We start from the raw sequence: 17,982 nt of genomic DNA on the forward strand, positions 1-17,982 counted from the left end.
TGAGAACTGGTTAAAAGACAGGGAACAAAGAGTAGGAATTAATGGTAAATTCTCAGAATGGAGAGGGGTAACTAGTGGTGTTCCCCAAAGATCAGTCCTAGGACCAATCCTATTCATCTTATTCATAAATGATTTGGAGAAAGGGGTAAACAGGGAGGTGGCAAAGTTTGCAGATGATACTAAACTGCTCAAGATAGTTAAGACCAAAGCAGACTGTGAAGAACTTTGAAAAGATCTCACAAAACTAAGTGATTCGGCAACAAAATGGCAAATGAAATTTAATGTGGATAAATGTAAAGTAATGCACATTGAAAAAAATAACCCCAACTATACATGCAATATGATGGGGGCTAATTTAGCTACAACTAATCAGGAAAGCGATCTTGTAGTCATCGTGGATAGTTTTCTGAAAACGTCCACACACTGTGCAGTGGCAGTCAAAAATGCAAATGGGATGTTAGGAATCATTAAAAAAGGGGATGGAGAATATCTTATTTACCTTATATAAATTCATGGTATGCCCACATCTTGAATACTGTGTACGGATGTGGTCTCCTCATCTCAAAAAAGATATACTGGCATTAGAAAAGGTTCAGAGAAGGGCAACTATAATGATTAGGGGTTTGGAACTTGTCCCACATGAGGAGAGATTAAAGAGGCTGTCTCGGACTCACAGATCGTGCCCACTCATGGCCCCGCGCAGTCCGTGGGGGGTGCCCCTTTCAGTGAGACAGCCCTTCTCGGGGGTCCACTCTCTCTCGAGGTCAGGCCCTTCCACCTCCTGGAGCCGCAACTCTCTGAGCCTTAGGACACCTGTTTCTCGCTGTGGGCCTATCATAAACCTAGTCCCAGATTTGGACCGTAGCGTCCAAAATGTGGGGGTTAGCATGAAAATCTCCAAGCTTAGTTACCAGCTTGGACCTGGTAAAGCTGCCACCACCCAAAAATTTAGAGTGTGTTGGGGCACTCTGGTCCCCCAAAAAACCTTCCCTGGGGACCCCAAGACCCAAATCCCTTGAGTCTCACAACAAAGGGAAATAAACCTTTTCCCTTCCACCCTCCAGGTGTTCCTGGAGAGATACACAGAAGCAAACTCCGTGAATCTAAACAGAGGGAGTCCACCCTCTCTATTTCCAGTCCTGGAAACACAAGCACTTCCCTCTTCACCCAGAGGGAATGTAAAGTCAGGCTAGTAAATCTAACACACACAGATTTCCCCCTGACTTCTTCCTCCCACCAATTCCCTGGTGAGTACAGACTCAATTCCCTGGAGTTCCCCCTTAAAGAAAAACTCCAACAGGTCTTAAAAAGAGAGCTTTATATAAAAAGAAAGAAAAATACATAAAAATGGTCTCTCTGTATTAAGGTGACAAATACAGGGTCATTTGCTTAAAAGAATATTGAATAAACAGCTTTATTTAAAAAGAATACAATTCAAAGCACTCCAGCAACTATAGACATGTAAATACAAAAGAAAAAAACAATAACCCTTATTGTTTTTATGAACTCTGTACTCACAACTTGGAAACAGAAGATTAGAAAGCAGGAAATAGAAATCCTCTCATAGCTGAGAGAGCATACAGGCAGAAGACCCAAGAACAAAGGACTCACACACAAAAAACCCTCCACCTAGATTTGAAAAAAATCCTGTTTCCTGATTGGTCCTCTGGTCAGGTGCTTCAGGTTACTTTTTTTTCAGATGAAAGAGACATTAACCCTTAGCTATCTGTTTATGACAGGGCCCCCTCAGGGAGTCCACGCACTCTGGACCCCCCGGGCCTTCTCACCCACGAAGGGGTTGATGCAACCCTCTTCTCTAGACCAGAGTGACTCTCAGCCAGCATAAAACAGGAAGGTTTATTGAGAGTTGAACACAGCACAAGGAACTCTCAGGGCCTCAGGCCTGGCCTCCCTCAGCACAGCATATCCCAGTCCCCCTGCATCCAGGTTGGCTCTATCTGCTCCCCCTCTACAGCCCAGAGCGCCCCTGCTTCCCAGCTAGGCTTCCAATATCCCTGGCCCCAAGCCCCGCCTCTGCCCATTATCTTCTCTCCAGATAACCAGAGTCGTAAATAGGATGGCCTGGGTCTCTTCTCCTCTCAGCACTCCTCTGGCCTCCTTTGGCCGGAACCGTCTAGTCAGGTAACCAGGGTCCTCTCTTCGCAGCCCATTGTCCTCCCACTGGCCAGAACAGGCTGTGACTCCTGAGCTGCGTCCCCAGGGCCCAGATCACCAGTCACTGGGGTCTCCATCCTCCAGGCCATCCGCTGGGGTCCCGAGTTCCCTCTCTGGTCCTCTGTAACAACAAACCCCCTCTCCCCTCACCTCATTAAACAAGTAACACCTGGGGACACTGAGTCCCACTCTCTCTGCATGCAACCCACTGGAAAACACAGAAGACCCAAGAAAACCCCCCAGTTTGTCACAGAGGCTAGGACTTTTCAGCTTGAAAAAGAGGAGACTAAGGGATATGATAGAAGTATATAAAATCATGAGTGGTGTGGAGAAAGTGAATAAGGAAATGTTATGTACTTGTTCCCATAACATAAGAACTAGGGGCCACCAAATGAAATTAATAGGCAGCATTCAACCCCAGGTGCAGAACTCCCCTTGATCTCAGGAGTCTGCACCTAGCTGCTTTTGAAAATCCCACAAAGCACCTATCTGCATTTTTAGGTGCCTAAATACCTTTGAAAAGCTGGTCCTAGGTGGCTAAGGTTGGTTCTTATCGCCATCTCTTCCCATGGCTTGTGAATCACTCTGTGGCTTAGGTAGGAGTTAGGTGGCAAGATGCCCGCAGGGAGGCAGCAGGGCATATGGTCAGAGGTAGGGACATAGGTGTTAGGGAACATTTACTGCAGGATCTTAGGCTCTGAGTGAGTTTAGACACTTGAAGGGTTTGGTGGCAGTTTTGTGCATGACATTGGTCTCCAAAACAGGTTTCTAGGTGCCTAACTCCCTTTGTGCACCCAGGCCTTAGATGTTTTTGAAAATTTTGCAAAAGGTCTAATAGATGCCCCCACCTCCTACATTACATAGAGTACCAGGGTTGGAGGGGACCTCAGGAGGTCATCTAGTCTAACCCCCTGCTCAAAGTGGGACCATTCCAAGGAGGCTGTTGCCCCAGATCCCTAAATGGCCCCCTCAAGGATTGAACTCATAACCCTGGGTTTAGCAGACCAATGCTCAAACCACTGTAGTATCCCTCTCTCTCTCCCCTGCATCTCATTACCTTCCCTCTGGCTAATCTTCAGCCCAAGGCTGACTTCACAATTTGCAGAGTCCCTGAGAAGAAATTGGAAAGAACTAAACCATTCCTCGAGTTGCCTCCCTTTGCATCACCACTGGTGGAAAGGACGTAGATGCTTCCAACTCTAGCAGCAGGGTTGGAGAAGGAGAAGATATGACCAGCCCATGAGTTACAGAGCCCCTGTGAGATGCATAACTTGTGCTGTAGCCAGCCCTATGTCAGTCCATATCAGGCACTAAGCACTTGCTGATCACTGACATCTTCATTTGTTAACATCTTAACTTGTTCCTCTGTTAATTGACTCTGAAGGATCTCCTAGCAACAGCCTTGGACATAATGAAGCTGGAAAAGCTAGAGTTTAGTGGGATAAGAGGAAAGGCGCTGAGCCAGCAGGTCCTGAGCATGTATGAAGAGTTCCAAGAGGTGTACAAAGTACTTTCAGACCGAAGTTATGACTGTCTCGACACAAACAACATGGTAGGTGGTACTGGACTCCAGGAGAACTAACTGTGTGTAAATGCTTTCAAAGAAGCATGTTCATTCTAGAAAAATCCCCAATCCACTTGAAATTCTCTAGCTTTGTTTCCAGCCACTTCCTCCCTCAGTGTATCATTTCCTGATATTTTTGCCCATGGATTAAAGGGTGCTTTTGGCCTCTGTCAGGTTGCATGAAAAGGCTGTGTTCTAACCTGGGTTTCCACAGTGGGTACGTTTTTACACACTTATAGCAGAATTGTGGTTAGATGTTTGGTCGTGTGTGTGTGTGTTCTGTCTGTATGCTGTACTGACTTTGGCCAGAGAGCCCGTGTAGCAGGCTCCGATCAAACTGCCCTATAACCACAGACTCGGTTCGTAGCGAAGGCGCTTGGTCATATTTATTGTCAACGAAGCATGGTTCTAATGTCCTGGCTCAACAGTTTCAGGTACACTAACACATGTATGCCCGTTGCAATGGACTAGCTTAGTTAATGGTGGGACTTTCCATTATCTCCTAGGCCAGTCAAAGACACTCCCTCTGAGATATCTTTTTATACATTAATACAAACAAGTTACCTACTGCCCCTCTGACGTAGCTAGTTACCACTCATTACCTTGTAACATCTTTATCCATCAAACTGTCATCCTGGCCTTATCTTTAGGATGGGTCAGTGTGTTCCTGTTCTCTTTGCGGAATGTGTTTATACCATTCTTAGTATGGGGTGTTCTGGTACTACCCTTCTGGAATGTGTTTGCGTGAGTGCTTTGTGCCTAGCACCTCTTAGGCGTGTGCGTTTTTGCAATATCAGTCCTGTTCTTGCCAGATTCTCTGAGCAGGGCCTGCCTCTTGTTCACAGCCTGATCTTGCTTTATAGTAGCAACATTTTGACCACTACTTTGGTTCATCCCTCGGCCCTCACCGATTCCTGCTGCCCCCATTGGCCAGGAGCGGTGAACCGCTGCCAGTGGGAGCTGTGATTGGCCAAACCTGCGGATGCGGCAGGTAAACAAACTGGCCTGGCTCGCCAGGGCGCTTACGCTGGCAATGTACACATTGAACAATGAGGATAAAAATATCTTGGGTGTCTGCTTCGTTCCCTGCTCATTGAAGGAAGCATGGGTCCTGTGGAAACTACACTGTGTGCTCATGTAATTAAAGACTGTGTCATGCATATGTACAAAGGGCAGAGTTAAGATTGCACAGGCCACCTTGCAGGTGGCATTTTTTTTTATTGTTCAGTGCCTCAGTGAGCTTGATATTCTTTTGACATAGTTATTGTATGGAATTATGTTTATTTCTTGTACTGTGATATAGGTATGTAATGGTGCATTAGAGACAAGCTAAAATAATTGTTCCCTCCCTGAGTATTAGTAAATGGAACTGTCCAGTTTGGGGCTGGGGCCAATGAGGTAATAGAAGGACTCCCCTCCGGTCACTGGCTGTGTCTTGCCATCTGCAATCCACAGCAGTAGTGTCTTTATTGTATGTCTAACATCTGTGATAGCTGTCGGGGTTTTACTGTTGAACTCAGCTGTCAGACTGATATTGTTCCAGACAGTTCTTACTTGGGGAGGGAGGTCACAAAAGTGGCTGCTAGGATCAGAAATCTGCCTCTGGAAGAGGCTGGATTTGGATCCTGTTCTCTCCTGCCTCTCACGGGATTTTCCGAACCACGTTTGTTAATGAATCAGCTATGGCCCCTTTACAGCTGTGCCAGTCATGAGCCAGTGCTGTAAGGGAATCTAGAGAAAATCTGAGACCCAAAATGCCAGGACCCTTGCTGATGCAGACTAAGAAGTTTTGTCCAGGTTAAGAAGCCTGAAATCTGACTGACCGATTGCCAAGTCCCTGTGATTCTTTGCGTGGTTCAAAATTATTTACCTTTTTTAAAAAAAAACAACAACCCACCACCATCTAGTTTTATCTCTCAAACTTCAAAGCATTTATTAAAATTGATGCATGAAGAATGGGTTGAGGTAATTCCATTATCTTTCAACATGGTCCCATTTACAATAAGCTTGTAATCAGAGCAAAAGTGCATTTGCAAGATTTCTGACATAGAGATGTGACTTACAGTACACTCCCCAAAAGAAACATTTTTACAGTCTGCATGACTGAAAAATAACAGCACTCAAGTCATGAACGTGCACAGGACAAATGGGCTTGTAGATACTTAGGGACAGATCCTCAGCTGGAGTAAAATGGTGATGCTGTATTGAAGTCAGTGGAGCTTCACTGATTTACACCAGCTGAGGATCTTCCCTTTCCCACTCCTGACATGCAGGAAAGGGGTGGAGGACAGTGTCCAAAGCAGAGTGATTCATGTCAAGGACAATGTTCCTCACTCTACTATTGTATAACAGCTTGATATGCTCCATTTCCCTAGGAGTTTGAACATGATGCCTCTGACTTTAAGCAGAAAGTGGAAGATATGGACAGAAGGCTGGGGACTATTTTCAGCCAGGCTTTTGATGATGCAGCTGGCTTGGAGCATGCCTTCAAGGTCTGTGATTCTTGCCAAAGAAATAAAGCTCTTTTTTTGTACAGGTGCCCCCATCCTCTCCCAAACAAACTACCTGTCCCATAGCTGTGCTCTGACAGTGCCATGTTCTGGACATGCTGACTGCTTTTCTAAATGAAAGCATTTCTCTAGCTATAATACACCATTTGGTTTTTTGTTTGTTACTTTGTTTGTGAAGGGTTAATAAGGTGACATCTTGGATGCCCAGGGAGATGCATTGCGTATTTGTGCTGCTATACAAGCCAACAGAGCAGTGATTCCCACACTGCAGCCTGTGGGCTAATGTTAGTCTGTAGAGCACTTGTTTGTGGTGCATGAATAACTGGCTAGCTCTCCTCCCTGTTTGCAGCTGCTTGTTTTGGTTTCCAGGCATCTCATTTCTGAGGGGAGGAAACAGGAGTTGCCTTCAGGGACTAGAATGGCCAGCGGCCTCCAGGGACCGGAACAGTTGGGATAGAAAGGAAATAAGGAGCCAGGCAGCTATTCCAGGGCAGAGTGGCAGGCGAGGACCAGCTGGAGAAGTAGAGTCAGAGAGAGGAACAAAAGAGTTGGGAGGTGAACTGGGAAGGGAGCTAGTCCACAAGACACTCCCTCTCTCAGTCCTCCTGGGGCTGGCAGAACAATGGCAAAACATTTGGTGAGGAAGTTCAAAAGGTCAATGTTGGTCCCATTTAGCAGGGTTCCACATGGACCCGTTTTTCATTTTCAAGACTATTTCATGAAATGATTTTATTGATATTTTTATGGCTCCTGAAATGTAATGTTTACATTTTTTGTTAAATGAACATCTTTTTTTTATGAAAAAAACATGGTTTTCGGTGAGTGAAATTGTCACTAATGATTTCACTAACAATTTGATAAAAAAAAGCTGATGATAAATGTTGTGAAAAATGGAAAAAAATCAACTTTTGGGGAGGGTAAAAAAATTCTTTTTGGGGGGAAAAAAAAGCAATTTTTTTGATTAAAATAATTTTCTTTTGACAAATTTTGACCAGCTCTGATGGATGAGATGCACTGCATATTATGGAGAAAGCTTGAGAAATGCTTGTGAACGAGAGATGGGATTTTCTGGAAAAATGAGTGTGATCAGTGCAGTTTTTTCTTTTTCAAAACCATCCCTTATTGAATACAGTATTGAGAGTTCATGGCCTTTAAAGAGGTTCATAGCAACCAGGGGCTGCTGGAGAAGCTGGGTCTGTGATTTTTTTCTTTTCTTTTCTGTTTGTTCATCTCCCTAGTTGCTGGACATATTTGGGAGCCTTGTGGAACGGCCAGTGATAGCTGCCAGTGCCTCTGACAAATATCCTCGGCTTATCATCATGTTTGACAGAGACCTCGATGATGCTAAATTGATCTACTCGAGACATATTCAGGAGGAGATGGAGCTAGGTTTGTGTTAGTAATTGTGCAAAATTGTTTGACCAGAAACAAGAGCAGAGCAGTCAAGATTAATCAAGATATAAATCTGATTTTTTTTAAATCATATACTTAAATCAGTTTTACAAATCCTCAAACTAATTTGAAAATATGTACTAGTGCAGTTTTAGATTAAAATATATAATTATTATAATTAAAATTATGAATGCATGTTTTTAAACTAATTTATTTCAGTTTCACCACATTAGAGGATTTTACAGATTGCTATAGACAAAGAACAAAATATTGAAAATCTTAACATTATTTTGCTACAAACTCTTATCAAATGTGGTTTTTCCCCACTTACCATTCCCTTTTACTCTTAAATATGATCATTCTTAAAATTATAAATTATTCTTAGTTTGCTAAATGTGCTTAATCTCATATTTACTCAAAAATTAATATTAAATAATTTAAATATTTTAAATAACTATTCAATTTCCTTATAATAATACAAAATACATGTGTAGACTTGTAGTTAATAAACTTATGAACCACAGAGTATTTGCTAGAAGAGTCTAATCTGTGAGCTGTGATTGGTCTGAGTTCTGGGGGAGTGAAAGGACACCCGAGGCATGTAATTTAACCAATCAGATGTAGAAGTGAGATTAACACTTCAGCTAGGTATAAAACTCTCCAGTATGTTCTCAGAAATTAAAACAATAGGTCTTTCCCTCACTTGATACTTTTCCAGAATATTCTGCATTCAACCAAAAATATAAACTACAAAAAGATTAAACTTCTTAGTAGAAAAAGTCTGTGTGTAAAATCCGAAATTCTGCGAACAATTAGGAAACTCTAAATAAAGCAACAAGAACATTAAAGGTGATCAGGGAATGATGACTGCAAAATATTTGATCAGAAAAATGAGAACTCTCAAACCAAAAAATCATAGAAATATGGGGCTGGAAGGGATCTTGAGAAGTCCTCACATCCACCTGAGGCAGGACAGAGTAAACCTAGACTGTCCCTGACAGGTGTTTGGCCAACCTGTTCTTAAAAACCTCCAGTGATGGGGACTCCACAATCTCTCTTGGAAGCCTATTCCAGAGCTTAACTACCCTTAGAGTTAGAAAGTTTTTCCTAATATCTAACCTAAATCTCCATTGCTGCAGACTAAGTCCATTGCTTCTTGTCCTGCCTTCAGTGGACATGGAGAACAATTGATCACTGTCCTCTTTAGAACAGCCCTTAGCATATTTGAAGACTTGTTAGGTCCCCCCTCAGTAGTCTTTTCTCAAGACTAAACATGCCCAGTTTTTCAAACCTTTCCTCAGAGGTCAAGTTTTCTAAACCTTTATTTATTTTTGTTGCTCTTCTCTGGACTCTTTTCCATTTGTCCACATCTTTCCTTAAGTGTGGTGGCCAGAGCTGCATGCAGTACCCCAGCTGATGCCTCACCAATAACAAGCAGATTGGGACAGTTACTTCCCGTGTCTTGCATACAACACTCGTGTTAATATACCCTGAATGATTTTAGCCTTTTTTGTAACTGCATCATATTGTTGGCATGTATTCAGTTGTGATCCACTCTAATCCCCAGATTTTTTTCTGCAGTATTAGTCCATTATTCTCCATTTTGTAGTTGTGGATTTGATTTATCCCTCCTAAGTGAAATACTTTGCATTTATCTTTATTGAATTTCATCTTGTTGATTTCAGACTAATTCTCCAATTTGTTGAGGTTGTTTTGAATTCTAATCCTTTCCTCCAAAGAATTTACAGTCCCCTCCCAGCTTAGTGACAGCCTGCAAATTTTGTAACATATTCTCCACTCAGTTATCCATGGCATTAATAAAATTTTTGAATAGTGCTGAACCCAGGACTGACTCTTGTGGGACCCCACTAGATGCACACTACCAGGTCCACGGCAAACCACTGATAACTACTCTTTCAGTGCAGTCTCTCAACCAGTTGTGCACTCACCTTTATAGTTATTTCCTCTAGACCACACTTCCCTAGTTTGCTTATGAGAATGTCATGTGGGACTTTGTCAAAAGCCTTGCTAAAATCATGATATAGCATATCTGCTGCTTCCCCTATATCAACTAGGCTGTTAAAGAAGGGAATTCAGTTGGTTTGTCATGATTTGTTCTTGACATCTTTATTAGCTGTTCCTTATAACCTCTAGATGTTTATGCAGTGATGGTTTAATATTTTTTTCAGTATCTTTCCAGGTATCATAGTTAGGCTGACTGGTCTATCATTAACTGGGTCCTCTTTTTTCCCCTTGTCAAACATAGGTACTGGGTTCCTCTTCTCCAGTCCTCTGAGACCCCAACCATCCTCATTAAGTTCTTGAAGATACTTGCTAACGGTTCTGAGATTGCTTCAGCTAGTTCCTTATCCTAGTATCCTAGGGTGAATTTCATCAGGCTCTGCTAACTTGAATATTTTCATCTTATCTACATAGTCTTTAACCTATTCTTACCCTGTTTTGGCTTGTGTTCCTTCCCCCTTGTTGTTTGTGGTGGGTGAGGGCCCCCTTGAGTCCCAACCAGATAACGATGTGGGCTGCTTAGACAAGCGATTCTTCAAACATGACTAATAAAAAGGTTCCTTTCCCTCTCTCTCCTCTGGGAGAAGGAGAATCAGAGTAAAAGAAAACAACAAAGGTCATCAGACTCTGCGGCAATTTTGTGGTCATCCCTTTGGGGCCTGGCTTATCTGCAGGCTCTAGAGTTGATCAGGGTTAGGGTCTGCTTCCAGGTCCTTGTTTTGGTAACCCCTGCTTTGTACCTGATCAGTGCAGTCTTGGGGGTGGCAGGGTTTGTGACTGTCTTCCTCTTTGCTGATCTGTCCCTGTAGTCAGCTGTCTCTGAAGCACAGCAATGTTCCCCTAGTGTGTGGCAGGCTTTCCTGTTTCAGCCTCCCTCCCTCCCGGCAGAGTAAACCTTACAGGTGTGTCTGGTTAGTGCTGGCTGAACCCATAAGAACTCACTTGCCTCTTGTCAACTAGAGTGAGGGTGTGTCCCCTCCCATTGCTAATATTAATTGTGTTGGGTATTTGGTCACCATTAAACTTTTTAGTGAAGACAAGGAAGCAAAATAGGCATTAAACACCTTAGCCTTCTTGATGTCATCTGTTATTAGTGCTCCTTCCTGCTCAGTAGTGGACCTACACTTTCCTTTAACTTTCTTTTGCTCCTAATGTATTTAAAGAACGTCTTCTTATTGCCTTTTATGTCCCTTGCTTGGTGTAACTCATTTTGCGCCTTTACCTTTCTGATTTTTTCCTACATGCTTGTGCTGTTCTTGTGTTCTCCTCCTTAGCAATTACCCCATGTTTCCATTTTTTGTAGGATTTGTTTTTGATTTTCAGGTCATTAAAGAGCACCTGCAGGAGCCATAATGGCCTCTTACTATTCTTCTTAACTTTCCTTTGCATCGGGATAGTCTTCATTTGTGCCTTTAATATTGTCACTGTGAGAACCTACTAGCTCTCCTGAACTACTTTTCAAACCCTTAGATTTTTTTTCCTCCGTGGGCCCTTAAACAGTAGTCCACTGAGTTTGTTAAAGTCTGCTTTTTTGAAGAACATTGTCTTTGTTCTGATGCTCTCACCCGTTCCTTAGATTCATGAAATCTATCATTTCATGTTCACTTTCACCCATATGACTTCCACCTTCATATTTACAACCAATTCTTCTCTGTTGGCCAGAATCAAGTCTAAAATGTCTGTCTCCCTGGTTACTTCCTCCACTTTCTGAAACAAAAACTTGTCCCTAATACATTCCAAGGACTTATGGGATGTTTTGCAGTATCACTTTTCCAACAGATGGCTGGGTAGTTAAGGTCCCCCATTACTACCAGGTCTTATGTTTTTGATATTTCTGTTGTTTGTTCTAGAAATGTCTCATCCATTTCCTCTTTCTGATTTGTAGGCCCCTACCGTCATGTCACTTCTATTCTTTTTACCCCTTTTATCTTTACTCAGAGTCTTTCAGCTGGTCTGAGTCTCATCTCTTTCTGGACCTCAGAACCAGTGTATATATTTTGACTTATAATGTCACACCTCCTCTCTTTTTATTCTGCCTCTCTTGCCTGAACATGCTGTATCCCCCATAGCAATTTTCTGGTCATGAGACCTTTCTCACCAAGTCTCTGTGACGCCAATTAAATAATAATTTAGCTTGTATATTAATTCCAGTTCTTTCTGATTATTCTCCTTGCTTCTTGTACGTGTGTTCAGTTGCTGAAAATTTTTGATGAAAGCAAAAATGTTTTGGAAAAAAATAATTGTTTTGTCAAAAAGTCATTTTCCATTACAAAAATGTTTCAGTGGAAATATTTTGACCAACTCTGAAAAACATCACTTTATCAGCCAAGGCCTACAAAATGAGAAGAAATTAAAAAACTAGCAACATATAAAAAAAATCTAATTGAAATAGAAAAACTGATTCAAATTTGTTTTAAAAGTCATCAGATTCTTTTTAAAATCATGATTTTTTTATCCACTTTACTTGAAATTTAGATTGGGATTGGTAACACATGCTTAGTTTTACATCCAATTAGCCTGTGAGAGGAAGGAGTTTTTCCCATAACCACATGCTCATGTAACTGCCTCTCCTAGTTAATGGGACTTGCATGTCTGAACAGAGAGACTTGTACAGTGGCTGGATCTGAGTTTCCAGCATTTCCCCTGAAACTTGTACAATGCAAAGTGCATTAGCAGAAAATCTTAACTATGGATTTACTCAATCCATGAACAATGACATAGGACAGAAAAGACAGGCTCCTATCATATTATCAGAATCAAATAGTAGCTATTTGAATGATGCCCAGATCACACCACCTGCAGGGAATGGACCAGGACCTCAGGACTTTAAAGTAGGAGCTTCTAGTGCCTGAGTTAAAGAAGCAGGTTCTGTAACTCAGCTGCTGAAACTGACTCAGGACCCTGTCTATATATGGGCTGCCACTAGACGGGGACTGTGATCCACATTATGTCACTCTGGGCTCTACTATATTGGTGATACAGTTATTGTTTTATTCCGCTTTTAATGCACTGTGGTTGAAAATATTTATGGCTTAAAATATTTTAATCCTAAGTAAACATATTTAAAGATGCGCGAGTTAGAAGCACTTGCTGCTCCTAGTTTGATGATTGCAAAGATGTAATAAATCATCCTAAACCTCTTGAAGGAATCAGGTGAAAAAGGTTATTTGGCACTAAGTTAAATATGTGAGGTGAAATCCTGGCTTGTTTGAAGCAAACAGCAAAACTCTCATTGATGTCAATGGGGCCAGGACATCGCTGGCCATGTTTGCTTTGCAAGTTGTTCTAAGTCAGTATAATTAATTTGTTGAATCATGTAAAAGATGTGAACATTCTCAGCTCTGTGCTGCTCTTGCTCTGCACACATGGCTTCTAGCAACACCACTGCTGCTATTGCAGTCTGACTGACGGCACAGCGAGGTCCTCGGGCACTGGCAAGCTTTGCAGATTTCTTAGTCTGGAGTGCACTGGTTCTGCAAGGCAGGGGATCCGGCACCCCATTTAATCAAAGACAGTATGTTCCATGAGGCACTAGTGTTACATAGAATCACAACGTGCCATTAAGTTGCCTTGCCAGATGCTGCTGCAATTCTTTCAGGGCCTGTTGACTTTGCTGTGAGGCGTTGTTCCCAAATTCAATAATGACTGACAAAGCAGAGCAGAGAGATTGAGACAGACCTTGGCTGGGATCCCCCGTCAGGTAGGCAGTTAGAACCTGCCTTTGCTCCAAGATGATATCATGATTCCAGAATGCTCGGTTCCAAGAGAAATCCTAGGAAATCAGGGGAATGTTAAATGGATATGTTATCGTCAATGGGATCTCTGCTGTTGGGGATGATAGACAGTGCAGAGCTGAGTAGTAAATACCTTCAAATCCTCACTTTAAGTTATATTTGTCTTCATTCAGGCTTCTCTCCCGTGCACAGGAACATGTCCTTGGTAGCTGGGGCTTTGCGCTGGGCTCAGGAGCTGAGAGAGCGGATCCAGGTCCCATTCAGTCATTTTAGGCACATCACACATCCGTGCGTACCTTAATCACAGATAAGTTATTGTTTTAACTATCTTGATCCCTTTTCTCGATGAATCTGAGTTTCATCCGGTGTTATCTATTGTATTCTAGTTAGAGCTAAAAATCCTTTTTAGCCAGAAAGGTATAGTGTGTTTGTCATGGAGAAGTAATTACAATTGTGTTTTCAGCTTTCCTGAAATCATTTTTTAATAAGTTCCTTAAATGGATTTGTTGTGAAATGATTAAGAGGCACAGTGAGCAGATTCACAGGGCTTATCAGCTGTCAAACATAGCTTTAAGTTTGAAGTGAAGGAGTTATTGGACCTTTTCCCCACCATTCTACAATCCTGCATAGATAGCAGCCTCTGCTCAAGAGGAGCCCAGGACTAGAACACTAGGGATGCTGCAGGCCATGATTAAGGTACCTTGGCAGAGCTGTGAAGGGCAGGGGGTTTAGATCTGCTGCGACAGGCGAAGCTATTGTACTAGAGTAAATAGACTGAACTGAATTGGCAGAACTGTATGGAGTTTCCAGAGCTGAAATAGCAGGGGGGCTGTAGGTCAGGATTGAAGTGCACTGGCAGAGTTCGGTAGGGATGCTGCTTGTTCCACAAATGAGAAGGATTGAAAACAATTGCGCCCTAGATTAAGGGGCAAATCTGGAAGTTATTGAGATTTTTTTCCATCAGAACATTTATTTTTTGTTATTTTGGGTCATCTTGTAAAAATAGTCCCACGCATTGGCTGCTTTTCTCTCCTACTGGCCCTAGACACACCTAATAAATCCAAAGGAAGCAGAAAGCAAATAAGAGCAACGGAGTTAGATGGTTTTGGTTCATGACAGTTGTAAGAACTCCATCGGCATTACCTTGGAGCGTGGAGTGGCTCTGGCTGCTGGTTCTTGCTAGAAGGGATTGTAAACTGTGATGATTCTGCATTTTTGAAACAGTCCTCTAATAAAAGTCATTCCCATTGCTCCAGCCAGTGTTTTGGTATCAGTAGCCCGTGTGCTGCCATCCTAACTATACTACTAGTTTGTAGTAATAAAGGCATTAACATGCTGAGAATGGGAGCCCATACTCACTGCCCCAAACACATAACCCAAATCCATTGCATTCCCTGGGAGCTTTCACAGCAAACGCTATACACTGTGAAGAAAGGCCAGATCTACATTTTATACAGATTCCATTCACTCCATTTAGCTCAGCTAATAACCTGCCCTCCAGCTGTAGGTGAGGGGCTGTGGTATCAGACTTGCAGCTCATAAGAGTAAAATAAAAAGGGAAGACGAGGACTGACTAGCTAAGGGCATTGGTGTTGGGGTGAGGAAGCCTTGTTCATGTCTGGCCCTGACATGATAGGTGAATATTTTTCCTGTATGATGACTGCGCAGTGATCTGTGTGAAGGAGTTCTGGACCTTACTTACAGCTGGTCCAAACCTTTTGTTTGACAGACACTGGTCTTTCAACTCAATGCAAATTTCTGTGAAAAAAAAATTTTGTTTAAAAAATTTCAGATTTTCATCAAAAAAGCAAATCTCCTCAAAGTTTTTGATGATAAACCTGAACATTTGTAAAGAAAAAAATTTCCCTCTGAATTCAGTCACTTTACAGCACAGCATTGAACTAGTACCCTCAAGCTATCTACATTAGAGATCATTCACATGGACACCGCATGAAACACATCACGTCTGTGCTTCCAACGTGTCACAGGTGTGTCCAGTGCAGTAGCTGTATGTTATGCCTGAGCCCTCAGTGGTTCACTTTAAGGCATTTCAGTGCTAGTTCTTGTGCATGGGAAGCACAGGCACTGTAGTTGCACGAAGTCTGCCCAGTGCAATCCCATAGTGCTCTGGGTCACGGTCCTGACAGCTTGGAAGAGGGGCTGTATCACAGGTCAACCCACCCGCCTCAGTTACATGCACTCCTGAGAGCCCCCTACACAACCCTCTCAGTCTCAGCTTTGCCCAGCCCCCCACCTGTCCCCAGCTCCAATCCCAAAGGGCAAGTCAGGACCCAGGCAGCTGCTCCTGTGCTCTGTTTTCTTCCCTCCCCTGACTGCTGAGGAGTTGAGGTTGGGGTTTACCTCCAGGGTACAATCAAAGGGTTTTTAAGGTCTGAAGGCCATTCACAAGCCATCAACGCTTCAGTCTGACACTTGGGACATTTTACTCCATATTTTACTCTTGTGGTTCTCTCTAGTTTAACAAAATATCTTGATTTTCAAACTTTACGTGGATTTAAATAAAACTAAAACATGGACAAAGGTGAATTAAAAGGTCCCAACTGTGAAGACGTATATACTAAACCTGCCATTGGTTGGTACAGTTATCCAGGCATCACAAAAGAGAGAACAGCTGTGGGGGTGCTCTGCAAAACCCACAGCCACCAAGAGTGCATCTGAAGAAATGGGAATGCTGCAGCTCTGTCCTAAATTGCACAGGGCAATCCAAGCTGGGGACATGAAGAGCCTGCAATCCGTCCAGCTCTGCTGGGCAAAGGGAGGCCAGGAGAACCAAGGAATTGTGGCACTCATGAGCTCCATGAGGCACTGGCATCTGGGGCGCGGCAGGGTAATTGCTGTGCTCAGTACTGCTGCATAAGGCTGGGTAGAGGTCGAGGGGAGAATTGGAGAACGGGGGAATTACAGAATTGCAATGCTGGCAGCCACAGGGAGCTCCCAAGTGTCAGATTGGCCACATGGGATATTTTTAAAAAAACAAAGAAAGTAGCAAAAAAAAAAAAAAGTGCTGAACTTTACATTAAGATTGACATGGGTCTTGCACTTAAACCTGAGCTGTTAGCAGTATAAAAACATTGAACAGAAGGCAGATAAATCTTCTGTGATTATTATTTGTATTACTGTAGCACCTAGAGTCCCCTGTCAAAGACCAGGGCCCCGTTATGCAAAACAAAGACAGTCCCTGCCCTGAAGAGTTCAAATACACTCAGATTTAATCTTAAAAGAAGGCACATGTATAGAATCTAAAACTCCAGGATTGTTAAAATGGCACCTGCCCATGGCATGAAATGCTCTTAAAAAATGTGTTTTGAAACAAGGAAGTAATCTACAGTTTCCATCCATTGTGTAACACTGCCTCTGTTCCACTGATAGCTGCCTGGAGTCACCTGAAGGAAAACGAATGATACAGAAGTACAAAGACATGGTACAGTTGCTAGAAAGGTAAGTCTGTTCACTTAGCCTGATCTTATATAAGGGGTTGATGCAGCTGGACATCACAGGAGTATCCAAAGGCTTCTGTTGACTCCAGTGGGCGTTGGAGCTGAGCCCTAGCTTCCAGCCAATGTGTTACTTTATAGCTTGCATTGAGCACATGTAATCTCTAAATCTGATGCCTTTGATTTTGTTTTTCTGTGTTTAGAAGCATTGTATTATTTTGCTCTGCATTGGCTTGTTTTCCGGAGGTTTTCACTTGGCAGGTGTGTATCACAGAATCACTTTCTGATGTTAATCAGCTAAGGGGAAATACAGGGCTAGCCTCCTTGGAGGATCTTTCCTGGTACAGACTTATTAGAAGAGCTGACTCCTAAATGGATGATGAAAAGGGTAGATGTTTTAATTACAACATGAAATCAATGTAGTGAAGAATCCCAGTGAGACCCTTCAGGACTGATGCAGTGAGTGGATCTCTTGACAATGTTTCCCAGCCAGGGCCGGCTCTAGCCATTTCGCCGCCCCAAGCACGGTGGCACGCTGCGGGAGGCGCTCTGCCGCTCGCCAGTCCTGCGGCTCTGGTGGACCTGCCGCAGGCGTCCCTGCAGAGGGTCCGCTGGTCCCGCAGCTCTGGTGGACCTCCCACAGGCGTGCCTGCGGATGCTCCACCGGAGCCGCGGGACAAATGGACTCTCCACAGGCATGCCTGTGGGAGGTGCACCGGAGCTGCCTGCCGCCCTCCCGGCAAGCAGCAGAGCGCCCCCCCGCGGCATACTGGCCCAAGCACACGCTTGGTGTGCTGGGGCCTGGAGCCGGCCCTGTTCCCGGCACAGCTCTGCCATAGCAGCACTGTTGAGTCCACTCCAGTATACAGGTAGCAGACATTACGTTCTCCTCTTAGACATTGAACACACACAATGTCTCATTAGCTTGGCCCAGTCCTTCACGCATTACTATCTAGCTAGCGACAAATTCCCAAGTCCTGGGATTGTGCAAATAAAACCAGGTGTGTACACTTGCCCTGTTTACTTTCCAGACAGGTGAGATGGGCATAGCAACTTCCCAGATAACTGAGGACTAGAAATTCAGCCATGTGGAAAAACATCCTCTTATCAGCATCCCAAACTCAGCATAC

General features: G+C 43.3%; 1 protein-coding gene across 5 annotated transcripts in view; it reads left to right on the forward strand.

Moving 5' to 3' along the window:
* DNAH9 (dynein axonemal heavy chain 9) overlaps positions 1–17,982 on the forward strand; it is a 392,191-nt gene that overhangs the window by 23,944 nt on the left and 350,265 nt on the right. For all 5 annotated transcript variants that reach the window (XM_030534286.1, XM_030534287.1, XM_030534283.1 and 2 more), the window contains 5 exons: positions 3,560–3,727; positions 6,115–6,231; positions 7,488–7,638; positions 13,571–13,685; positions 16,788–16,856. In XM_030534286.1, the coding sequence (XP_030390146.1) occupies positions 3,560–3,727; positions 6,115–6,231; positions 7,488–7,638; positions 13,571–13,685; positions 16,788–16,856 (620 nt within the window). The remainder of the gene's footprint in view (positions 1–3,559; positions 3,728–6,114; positions 6,232–7,487; positions 7,639–13,570; positions 13,686–16,787; positions 16,857–17,982) is intronic.

The sequence above is a fragment of the Gopherus evgoodei genome, chromosome 15 (assembly GCF_007399415.2).
Source record: "Gopherus evgoodei ecotype Sinaloan lineage chromosome 15, rGopEvg1_v1.p, whole genome shotgun sequence".
In the NCBI taxonomy this organism is placed as follows: Eukaryota; Metazoa; Chordata; order Testudines; family Testudinidae; genus Gopherus; species Gopherus evgoodei.